Source organism: Triticum dicoccoides, chromosome 2B (assembly GCF_002162155.2).
Source record: "Triticum dicoccoides isolate Atlit2015 ecotype Zavitan chromosome 2B, WEW_v2.0, whole genome shotgun sequence".
Classification (NCBI taxonomy): domain Eukaryota; kingdom Viridiplantae; phylum Streptophyta; class Magnoliopsida; order Poales; family Poaceae; genus Triticum; species Triticum dicoccoides.
Genome location: NC_041383.1, coordinates 12,770,791 through 12,781,511, shown reverse-complemented (window position 1 = coordinate 12,781,511; position 10,721 = coordinate 12,770,791). Strand labels below are relative to the sequence as shown.

The following is a 10,721-nucleotide window of genomic DNA, read 5'->3' as shown; positions in this document are numbered from 1 at the left end:
TTTCCCTCACCAAGGGTAACAACATAATTAACACAGAAGTTTCGAGCGATACATCACCTACATTTTAGGCTAGGTCTTCACCATGCATGGACTGTATAACTGTTTTTCTAATACATTTCAGTAATGTGCCTTTTCAATTAAATTTCTAGTTTCAGTAATTTTTTATTTTAATTTTTTATGTCTGAACTCATAATAAGTTCTTCTTATATAATTTTTCAATGCAACATTTTGCAATTTTTCTATTTTTGCTATCTTCACCAATCTTTCTAAATAATTGTAGTAACGTTTGGTATTTAAAATAATCTTGTTTGCGTAGATGACAAATATATGGCGGTGATTTTACTAGCATTTAGATGCCACATCACTGAAAGTCAATTTGAAATGACCCAAACTTCATCAATTGATGATAGACATATCAACATTGTGTTGTTAACGATGACAGTACGCCAAGTCAATGGTTTACATCATGGTTCAAGTAAACTACCCAACCATTCAAGTGGATTAAGTAAATTTCCTCTCATGGTTTACATCATTAAATTCCATTTTGAATATTTCCATCATTTCTGGCTTGTTTTGCCAATAAAAATGGACAAGGTGTTGGCCTAATTTGTAGTTCGGATGGAAAATATATAAAGCAAACGAGAAAGAGTAAATTTGTTGACTTGATTCTCTAAAAGAAATGCTGACTTGATGACATTTTTTATGACATCATCCCATGCAAGCTTTCATGTATGATTTAGGCTGATTTTGGATTTGGACATGCCTCCTTTAATACAAATATAAATATTGACACTAGCTGCTAAGTTCAACCTTTATGACTTGGAATCAATTGTGGGGATATGTTATCATATATGGACGAGAGTAGCGGTTTGTTTGGTTATTTTTTAGCAATATAATAGACAACCCACACTCTAGTAACATTGCAGCCGAGACACTCAACATCGCAGTCCAGACAAAGCACATAGGAATTATATGACTTATACTTGATCAAACTAATATTGACCCATGAAAATAAAATATTGCATTTAGTAGGGTGATCCTTGTGTTCCGTGAAAGTACTTACCATACCATCTTCCATTGTTATTACTAGCTTGCTGTCAACTTTCTTGGCTTCGTTTTCCTTCTCAGTGATAATGTTCTCAAATTCTGCAAGTATTGTTTGTTACTATTTATTTATATAGAACTCACATGCTATTGTATTATACAAAAAAATATAATTTGCGACAATTTGTGTATTAAAGGATATGAAATATGGAAATAGATTGGTGATTGTCATAGACAATTTTCAAACATTATTGTGCTAAAGAGATGTTGAGCATATGTAAAGTAGAAAGTGTCAGTATTTCGACATAAGGCGCCAACTATTTTCTTATGGTTCTACCAATTAGTGTGCATCATATCATAGCAAATGAGAATAAGCGATGTAACCAAAATATTATATTTGTGTAAGACCTTCTCCGTCCTAGGCTGTTTTTCTCATTCATTTTATTTGTATAATGTTTTACTAGTTTACACGTGCTGGTTGTATCCACCTTGTTATGTGTTGGCCGGATATTACCTCAGTACAATTTTATCAGCTCGATATAACAGTTCAGAGAAAAGGTCCTTTATCAGAAAAATATGTTCTGATCAAGCATAAAAGGTTTCAAAGATATCCTTGATATAGGATCTTAAAATCATAGACATATTATCTTAAATTGTTTCGCAAAATTTATAGTCCGCCATGAAAGAGAAGGCCAAGAAGAGGACAATTAAATCCTAGACAGTATGCCATAAATAGTTCTGTGGAAATTATTGTCAAATCTCAAACTGTGAGCTTGATTCACCATAAATTACCAAAGTTATCTCCACTCCTATATAGCATGTGTTCCCCTCGCCCCACCTAGTCTATCAGTGTAATTTTTCACGGGCCAGAACGGATTTCTACCCCTTCGTCTCACATCCTCTTTTATGAGAATTCGATTGCTTGTTCCCTACCTAGGCCGCTAACAAGTTGTGCCATAGTGTCTTATCGTAAATTTCCACGGGAGTATCAGGATAAAGATTGAGTAGTCGTGAGGGGATTCACAAATGGGGAAGTGAACGAAACACTCGTGGTGTGGGCATAAAATCTATTTATCCAATTATATAATGTCTCTAAATCTCACTGGTAGGATCTTACAGTAATTGCACTATAAAATAATAGCAAAATTAATAATTACAAAATGTCATTCTCACAAGGCCAATGAAACGAAATCCTCGATTCCTCATCCCCGAGCCCCACTCTTGTAATTGAGGGAAGACATCCTAGCAGTATCATGAAGTGAGGGATGGTGTGCAAATCATGCATATCCTCCCAACCATGGTTGGGGATCTGTGCCCTTATTATTTATAGCCCCTAGCTATCCTTTACGCCGGGAATTCATGCTCGGCTTATCAAGGGTCGGAGGTAGAGCTGGGCATGGGCAACCTGGTCCAATGACACGGTCTGAGCTCGTCCCATAAGGATCAAGTGAGGTGGGGCGTCATTGTTTTGCACTCCAAAAGATAGTCTGAATGGGGCTTCTGTCGTTCAGATCAGTCTTGCATATTTCAACACTCGAAAACAACATTCACGCTGGAATTTGAGTCTTCGGGCTTGGTTTAGTCAGACTTTACAAGGTCGTCCAAAAACCCGACCCAGCCGGTCGCATGCAAAGGATTAGTCAGAGGGCACTTCCCATTTTGTTCTTACGAGCAATGATTAGCATGAGCACCATTATGAGTTCAGATACATACATCATATATTCATCGGGGCGTGTCTCACCTGAAGAAAAAAAATCTGAGTCTTTCTTGTTTTGTCTCGAGGCATCATCAAGGTGTCCTTGAATGGTGATTTGCATAAGGGCATCTCAAATTGATCCCCCCATACTTGTTTATTGGAGGATAAAAGCAGGCTAACTGGATGTAACTGAACTGGCTAACGGTAGAGGAGGATAAATTATCTTCCTCGGGACAAAAAGTTCGGCAAAGTCTCTCAAAATACTCGACCGAAGCCATGGAGAGCAAAACTTTCAAGACCCCCCTTCTCCCGCTCGAGGGGCCACCCCTTCCCGCCGCCGTCGCCCATATAGTCACCGCAGCCACCACCAATGCCCCCGATTCAGTCCAGGATGGAGAGGCAAGACCTTTCCGCCACTACTAGCCACCACCACCGGCCTGTCGCTGCCCGAAACAACCCTCCCACGGCCGCATGCACGAGAAATTAGATTGGCCACTAAAAACCTCCGCTGGGCCACCCCACGAGTGTTGGGACACGTTGCATGGAAAACAAAAATTTTCTACGCACATGCAATGATCTATCCATGGAGATGCATAGCAATGACGGGAGAGTGTGTGTACGTACCCTCATAGACTGTAAGCGTAAGCGTTTCACAATGTGATTGATGTATTCGAACTTTCTTCGTGCTCCAACCGATTTAGTACCGAATGCACAGCACCTCCGCGTTCTACACATGTTCAGCTCGGCGGCGTCCTTCGCCTTCTTAATCCAACAAGACGGCGCGGTAGTAGATGAGTTCCGGCAGCACAACGGTGTGGTGACGGTGATGGTGATGTGATCTCCACAGTGCTTCGCTTAAGCACTACGAAAATATGACCGAGGGAGTAAACGGTGGACGGGGGCACCGCACACTGCTAAGACAATGTTGTGTCCTTGTGTTGCGCCTCCTCCCCACATATATATAGGTGGGAGGGAGGTTGGAGCAGCCAAAAGAGGCGTCCAAGTAGGATTCCTCCTACTTGGAGTCCCTCCCAAGCCGCGCCCCTCCCCTTCCTTATATAGGCGCGAGGGAAAGGCAGGGGTGGGTGGTGCCCCCCCCCCCTCCTTTCCTTTCTCCCATGAGACAGAAAGGAAGGAGGGGCTAGCCCTCCCCCCTTTCCTTCCCTTAGGGCCTGTTGTCCAAAGAAGGGGCGCACCAAGGGCTGGTCTGTTCCCCCTTTGGCCCATTAGGCCCATATCTTTGCCGGGGGTGCCCGAAACTCCTTTCCGGTGACCCAATAAGTACCCCATACCATCTGAATCACTTCCGATGTATGAATACCATCATCCTATATATATCATTCTTTACCTCTCGACCATTTCGAGACTCGTTATCATGTCCATGATCTCATCCGAGACTCCAAACAACATTCGGTCACCAAATCACATAACTCATATAATACTCTATCGTCGTCGAACGTTAAGCGTGCGGACCCTATGGGTCCAAGAACTATGTAGACATAACCGAGACACCTCTATGGTCAATAACCAATAGCGCAACCTGGATGCCCATATTGGCTCCTACATATTGTACAAAAATCTTTATTGGCCGAACCATCATGACAACATACGTAATTCCCTTTATCCATCGATATGTTACTTGCCCGAGATTTGATCGTTGGTATCTTCATACCTAGTTCAATCGCGTTACCGGCAAGTCTCTTTACTCGTTCCGTAATACATCACCTCGTGACTAACTCCTCAGTCGTTTGCTTGCAAGCTTATGATGTGTATTACCGAGAGGGCCCAAAGATACCTCTCCGATACTCGGAGTGACAAATCCTAATCTCGATCTATGCCAACTCAACAAACACCTTTGGAGATACCTGTAGAGCCTCTTTATAATCACCCAGTTACATTGTGATGTTTGATAGCACACAAGGTATTCCTCTGGTATCCGGGAGTTACATAATCTCATAGTCGAAGTAATATGTATTTGACATGTAGAAAGCAATAGCAATAAAACTGAACGATCATTATGCTAAGCTAACGGATGGGTCTTGTCCATCACATCATTCTCCTAATGATGTGATCTGGTTATCAAATGACAACACATGTCTATGGTTAGGTAACCTTAACCATCTTTGATCAACGAGCTAGTCTAGTAGACGCATACTAGGGACACAGTATTTGTTTTTGTATTCACACATGTATTTAAGTTTTCGACCAATACAATTCTTGCATGAATAATAAACCTTTATCATGATTAAGGAAATATAAAATAACAACTTTATCATTGCCTCTGAGGCATATTTCCTTCAACCAGAATCACCGCCGGCAGCAAGGTCGGTGGCAATCCCACCGCATTTCTGGTGATGGAAGGTTGTCGTCCCCCTACTTTAGCTGCTGACAAGTGAGCTAGGAAGAAGACATCGACTGCACCAGCCCTCATCGAGAATGTATGGTAGCAAATAAGAAAAATAAGAAGGTGGCTCTGGTACCTCGTCCTTGCTTGCGGATCGTACCCTATCTTTGGCCACCACTACAACCACTCCTCTAGCGCATCCGCCATTTGGGAATTAAAGCTCTCATTTAATTCAATTAGAAAAGATATGTCATAACACATACTCCCTCCGTTCCTTGATATAAGGTGTATAGATTTTTGAGAAAAAGTCCGAAATATAAGGTGTATTGCAATGCACCACTTGTTTGGATAATTTTTTTAGGGATTTGATTACATTTCCGTATATCGGGAAAGCTCGTCTATTTCCTCATGTCAATTAGTCAGGTGTAATCTCGCCCAAAACTTGTGAAATTTTTCCTCCACATGTGTTCTTTAATTTCCATGCCAAAAACTATACACCCTATATCTAGGAACGGAGGGAGTATTTAATAAGACCTTACTCAATCACACATCATTGGAAAAAGTTGAGCAATTTTCTCGCAAAAATAGCACGAGCGAGATATTCTTCCTTAACGTGGATCTCAATTGCTGGAAGAAGTACAAAGGGCAATGGAAGAAGTGGAAGAGTCAAACTCCTCTATCGGGTCCACCACTGCTATCACCAAGAGTCATGGCGATGAAGTGCTCGATGAAATGCCATCAACGTAAAGAGAATTGTATTTTAATTTTGGTGGGTGCATTGTTTGGTTATTGCTTCTTCTTGTAGGGTAACAAAAACATGATCGGATCCTTGTTGTCTTTGGAGGTTGACAACGATGCTAATGAAGATGCCAACAAGAGACCAAATGGTAACAAGATTGCAAAAGAGAGAAAGCGAAGAAGAGCATTTGGTCGCACATACAAAGAAGATCTTGCGGACATGATTAAGACCAAGAAAGCCTTGTCGGCCGATAGCGAAGTACATAAGGCAGATGGAATGATATGAAGTTGTTAGAGGACAGGAAATTGTGTTCAAAGTTGCCGGCTGAAGAGAGGAATTCGAAGGTGGGGGAGCATATGCTTGCACTGAACGAGGAGAGGCTTGTGAACAAGAAGAAGGCCAAAGAACATGCTATAATGTTCATGTATCGAACACAATGGATGCCATGGCAAAAAAATTAGGAGCTCACTCGTTGATCTAGATCTAGATCTAAACTGAGGTGTCTCTTTGGAATGGTGGTGGTGGACTTGTGGATGGAGGTGGGGATGATGGTAGTGGTGGCCATGTGGATGGTGGTGATCTTGATTTCTTTCATTAGGATTGTGTTTTAATTTGCATGCCTTTGGTTGGGCTCAATGTGCGATAACATGCTATGTTGTGGTGATTTCAGATCGAACTTAATCAATGGTGGTGCCTTTTGGATGAACTATCTAAAGTTTTTAATTTGAATTGCTTGTATCAAGACAATTGATGATATACTATGCAATTGTTTGAAATATATGCGGCCAGGCTAAAGAATTGAGAAAAAAATACAGAGGATCAGTTAGGTCCAGCCACCTTAAGTGCAGCAAAATTATCCTCCACTAAAGATACTGGGCTTAATCCTCCTCTAAATTATAGAGGATCGATTAGAGATTCCCAACACCATACGAAAAGTTCAACTGCCTAGATGCATTTTTCCCGTTGAAGTTTCCAGTAACACACCGGTTGCCAAAAAATTTGGTGACCACCGCAAAAATTCCGCACTATAAGAACACCCAGAACATTATCAAAATAGTGCTCGTATGCATGTTTTATCATAACCCAACTCCCGACCTATTGGTATGTGGTGCAACCTATCTACTAAAAGTTGAAGGGAAATAATCTCCCTTCTAATTTATTGGTCTTGGTGCAAAAGCGATAAATCGAACTCATGAGTTTCCTTTGAAGTAAACAAGTTTTGCTAACGACTACTCCCTCCATCTTAGTTTATTGGTCCCATGTATATGGTGTCAAACTTTGACCATAAAATTAACTAATAAACTATAAACTATATTTTACGAAAAGTAGATGGTGGAAATCCTTTTTTGAATACAAATCCAAAGTTTATTTTGTCTAGCACATAAATCATATTCCCTCAATTCCTATATGTAAGTCTTTTTAGAGAATTCAATATGGATTACATATGGGTGTATATAGACATAGGTTAGAGTGTAGATTCACTAATTTTTCTCCCTATGAAGTCCATATTGTAATATCTAAAAATTCTTATATTTAGGAATGAAGCAAGTACATTGTTAGTTGTATAGTGGTCAAACTTTGACCCAAAATATGAGGATGGCTAATAAACCTGGATGGAGGTGGTGGAACACAAAGAATTTTGTCTACATAATGGGTTAAACTAATTATGATTTGACAATAAATATATTTAAATTCCAAATCCATTTGAGCTTTTCAGGCAAAAAATTCAAAACATCTCAGATTTTCCCAAAAATGGCTTTTTGCGCTCTACAAGAAACACGGTATTGCGAAAAAACCTTGATGGGAACACATGACCTTTAGTATGCTTTGGATAATTTACAATATGGAGCTAACAAGGGACTCAAATGTTGGATGTTCTTAGATAATGAGGGAGCTGAGAAATTTTCCTTCGCTTACAAGTAGAATAGGAGGGTTAGGAGCATAGTCTGACGATTCCAGAAGTTGAAGGTATTGCTGATAAGTGGTGAGTTACGACATCACAATGGTTCATGTTATGAATATGGCAAACTAGTCGATATCAATTTGTGAAATGCGTATCAATTGTTGTCAAATTTTTTACTGCTAGCCCTAGAGTTGCACTGGTACAATGTATTTTGTATGTGTATTGTGCAAACTAGTTAGGCTATTGAGAGACAATGTAACTAGAGTTGCACTGCTAGCAGCCTATTATCTAAGCATTATTATTTACGACAATCCCCACTACAAAAATATTTTATACTAGGCACGATGGGTGGTATGACAAAACCACGAGTACTCTGGACACTGTTAATATGTGAATTTCACCACCTTCATTATTTCCATACCATTGTAGTAATTGCTCCATTTACGCCTATCATGGTTGTTTCAGCCCCATCATGTGCTTTCTTTTTCTCTCATGCAATATTAATGAGCGTGGCATGATGCCCATGTTGGGTGAAAACGCTGAGATGGGGATACAGAGATGGTGGCGTCTATCAGTTTCCTTCAATTTGTTAGAGGTCTTGTCTTGAGATTCTAGCTTGGCACATCCACTTTACGTTCCTTCTATGGGATGAAACCTTCCAGCTGACTTTAATGCTTCAGCCAGAGGGTGTTGATGCATAGTTTAAGATTTTTGGAACCTCTCCTATTTGTCCATGGAGAATGATAATTTCTTAGACATCCATATGCCTTTGTCTTATGGTGGAAAACTTGGATACAAGACTCAGTGGCACTCTTCTTGATAGAAGTGATGGTTGACAGTTTGTCTTCCAGTTTGTTGTGGAATATGTTGTTTCACCATGAAGCCAATTATAAGCTGCTAGGTGGTGCTTTCTTTCAAGATGATGATGGTTGGGGTCATACTACTGGTCTTTTATGCTTTTAGCATCTTATGTTCATGTTGTCCACAGCGTTGATGCTAGGTATATTAATTTGTATTCACTTGATGATTATAGAATACTCCTTCCATTTATTTTTTTCTCCGTGCATAAGATTTGTCTTAGATGAAACTTCGTAATGTTATACCAAGTTTATAGGGGAAAAATTCGATGCATCATGTGCAAGGTTTACGAAGCTCAACTAAAGACAAATCTTATATGCGGAGTAAAAATAAACAAAGGGAATACTTTAAAAAAAGCAGTTATGCTTAGATCCCCCAGTTATGCTTAGTGCTTGGTTTACGTTATTTAAGCTGGCTTTATAATGCCTATATCCTAGGAAGTAAGAATTGGAGAATCAACCACTACACTCAATACCACCCCACCTCTCCCATTGCCCTAAGACAACCTGCTTCTTGCCGAAATGGCCAAGCTTAGGTGTATTTATTCCCACCAATATATTATCCACCCTAACCATCCCACAATTATCCACCACATGGAAGCCCATTTTTTTTGTAAACTAGGATATTCCCTAGAGTAATATAGATAGAAAAGTTTGTCTATGAAACTTTTGTCAAACGAAACATGTGCATCGATATGAAAGTGATACATAAATTAACAAAAAGATCACCTGCCCATGAATCTTGTGGATATGAAATGGAAACTAGTGGCACAGAAGTCCTGATCAAAAGAAACATTTATTTTTCTCATTGAAAAGAAAGCTCAAGCATGCAGGGTAATAGGGCACATAGGAAAGTCGGTTTGTGGGCTCGACTCAAGGGAATAAATATTAAAGGAAAGGACATGACGTAGAAGTAGAATACATTTTTGTATATAATCAGTACCTGGTAGCTTCCATGTTATCATCTTCCCATGTGTTCCTTCCTTGAATTCCAAATTGGTCGTCAAAGCCTTCCTCTGAGATCTCAAATTTTATATGGCGTTCTTCTGGAAACTTGCTAAGTGTAACCTCTACTGTAGACTCAGTATGTGTCCCTTTATCTCCAACGCCCCCCAGATCAGTTTCAGTTACTAAGAAGTTAGATGGGAAACATAACACTCATCATATGGATAATAAAATAAAATGAAAGGGATTGTTTGCTTTGAAAGATTGAGGAAATGTAGAGATGAGAAAAACGTAAGAAAATAATATGATTGCATGTGCAAAACATAGGATTGAAGAACACATAAATTCAATAAAATTTCACATTTCATTGAGATGATTAGGAAAAACATAGGAATCCAACTAAACGAAGTTAAATCAAAATATAATTTAGATATTATTATCCCACTAAATACTCCGGTCACATACTTCCCCATAGAAACTATGAGAACATGCTAAAGTGGATATCAAACTCTATGTTTGAGTGATGATGAACGCAACATGCATTCTTGCTGGTATCAATATGTTACGAACAAACTAGCTACCTTGTCTTTTCTTACGCGGAATGAATATTGAGACAATAATATCTGAATATTTTTCCCCATTAATTTCGAAAACATTTCACTAAGGATTACCACCAAAATAACTTGCTAATGAGTGTACGGAATATTTTACAGAAAACATGGTGTTGATTTTGAAGCCTTCAACAATTCAATTGGGAACAATAGATTGATGATCATCACAAGGGGTTGGACTCAAGTTCTGTGGCCCATTGACATCAAGGAGGACACAATTTAGGCCTTCCACTTCTACTACTTCTTCACCAAGCTGAATGTCCTTCGACTATCTTTTTACCATATAGGATGGTATTGATGGAGAAGGTTTTATATGCCAATCATGAAGTACTATTGTGTTTCTAGTTTCGATGCTTGTTCATATGGTTCTTGAACATATGTTGGATATGTTTGGAATATTTGAGTATGCAATATGTGCATTATTTTTAAATTTAATATATGAGAAAATATTGTGGGCTTAAAATATGAGGAAATAAATCTGATGTGTTACTCATTACATTGCAGAACACACCATGTGCAATGAAACTTGTTTTCCACCGGGTGTGATGGACACCCCCACTCCCCATAGCACATGACCATGTG

At 39.4% G+C, this 10,721-nt stretch overlaps 1 protein-coding gene across 4 annotated transcripts in view; it reads right to left on the bottom strand.

Annotated features, from left to right (window-relative positions):
* Window positions 1-10,721, bottom strand: part of LOC119361749 — a 33,258-nt gene that overhangs the window by 7,058 nt on the left and 15,479 nt on the right. For all 4 annotated transcript variants that reach the window (XM_037626892.1, XM_037626891.1, XM_037626893.1 and 1 more), the window contains 3 exons: window positions 9,527-9,713; window positions 9,313-9,362; window positions 1,064-1,146 (listed from right to left, as the gene is read on the bottom strand). In XM_037626892.1, the coding sequence (XP_037482789.1) occupies window positions 1,064-1,146; window positions 9,313-9,362; window positions 9,527-9,713 (320 nt within the window). The remainder of the gene's footprint in view (window positions 1-1,063; window positions 1,147-9,312; window positions 9,363-9,526; window positions 9,714-10,721) is intronic.